General features: G+C 56.9%; 1 protein-coding gene across 1 annotated transcript in view; it reads right to left on the bottom strand.

Annotated features, from left to right (window-relative positions):
- Nucleotides 1-1405, bottom strand: part of LOC107199109 (neuropathy target esterase-like) — a 22606-nt gene that overhangs the window by 947 nt on the left and 20254 nt on the right. Inside the window, exon 19 of the mRNA XM_033511677.1 lies at nt 654-802. Within this exon, the coding sequence (XP_033367568.1) occupies nt 654-802 (149 nt within the window). The remainder of the gene's footprint in view (nt 1-653; nt 803-1405) is intronic.

The raw sequence follows: 1405 nt of genomic DNA, 5'->3' as shown, positions 1-1405 counted from the left end.
TCATCATCATCATCCTCATCATCCTTGTCATGGTCATCATTATCATCGTCCTCGTCATTGTCATGGTCATTGTCATGGTGGTCATCATCATCATCATCCTCATCGTGGTCATTGTCATGGTCATTGTCATGGTGGTCATCATCATCCTCATCATGGTCATTGTCATGGTCATCATCATGGTCATCATCCTCATCATTGTCATGGTCATTGTCATGGTCATCATCATCATCATTATGGTCATCATCATCCTCATCATGGTCATGGTCATTGTCATGGTCATCATCATCATCCTCATCATTGTCGTCATGGTCATCATCATCACCTTCACCATCATCCCCATCACCATCCCTTGATGTCCTCCAGGACCATCTCCATCCTTCTCCAGCCCTGTCTCCACCAGCCCTCGTCCCCCGGTGGCCCTGGTGCCACCTGGACCTTCTCACCCCATGGTCTCACCTGGACCTTCTCCCCCTGTGGTCTCACCTGGACCTTCTCACTCCTCAGTCTCACCTTCACCTTCTCACCCCATGGTCTCACCTTGACCTTCTCACCCCATGGTCTCACCTGGACCTTCTCCCCCCCTGTGGTCTCACCTTGACCTTCTCACCCCCCTGTGGTCTCACCTTGACCTTCTCACCCCCCTGTGGTCTCACCTTGACCTTCTCGGCCCAGGGGTTGAGGCGCTTCCAGAGGAGCCACCAGCCGGACAAGGAGTCTCCGTAGTTGCACAGGTCGGTCTCGTCCTGGCTGCCCACGTCGATGGCGATGACCGTCTTGGCACCCATGTTACGCGCGATGTCGGCTGCGGGGACAGACGGACATGGGGATGGCGGGAGGTCAGCGGGGACGGACGGACATGGGGATGGCGGGAGGTCAGCGGGGACAGACGGACACGGGGACAGCGGGAGGTCAGCGGGGACAGACGGACATGGGGACAGCGGGAGGTCAGCGGGGACGGACGGACGCGGGGACGGCGGGAGGTCAGCAGGGACAGACGGACACGGGGACCGAGCCAGGGTGGAGGTGTCCTCCAGGAGGGGTCAGCGGGGGTGGACGGGGGGACACGGCTGGGGACACCCCCGGGGCTGGAGGAGGATGGAGATCGGCCCGGGGGACACCAAGGGGTGATGATGAGGATGAAATGGATGAAGATGTTCCTGGTGGACATCAAGGGAGGAGGAGGATGATCATGATGATGATGAAGGCCATTTGCACAGGGAAGAGGATGAAGGTGGTCCTGGTGGACACCAAGGGGTGATGAAGGTGATGATGATGAAATGGATGAAGATGTTCCTGGTGGACATCAAGGGAGGATGATGATGATGATGATGATGATGATGATGATGATGATGGTGGTGAAGGCCATTTGCACAGGGAAGTGGATGGAGATGGTCAGTGAGGACAC

This window comes from Parus major, unplaced genomic scaffold (genome assembly GCF_001522545.3).
Source record: "Parus major isolate Abel unplaced genomic scaffold, Parus_major1.1 Scaffold436, whole genome shotgun sequence".
Taxonomy (NCBI): domain Eukaryota; kingdom Metazoa; phylum Chordata; class Aves; order Passeriformes; family Paridae; genus Parus; species Parus major.
The sequence above is the reverse complement of the archived record's forward strand: the minus strand, read 5'-3'. Positions and strand labels throughout refer to the sequence as shown.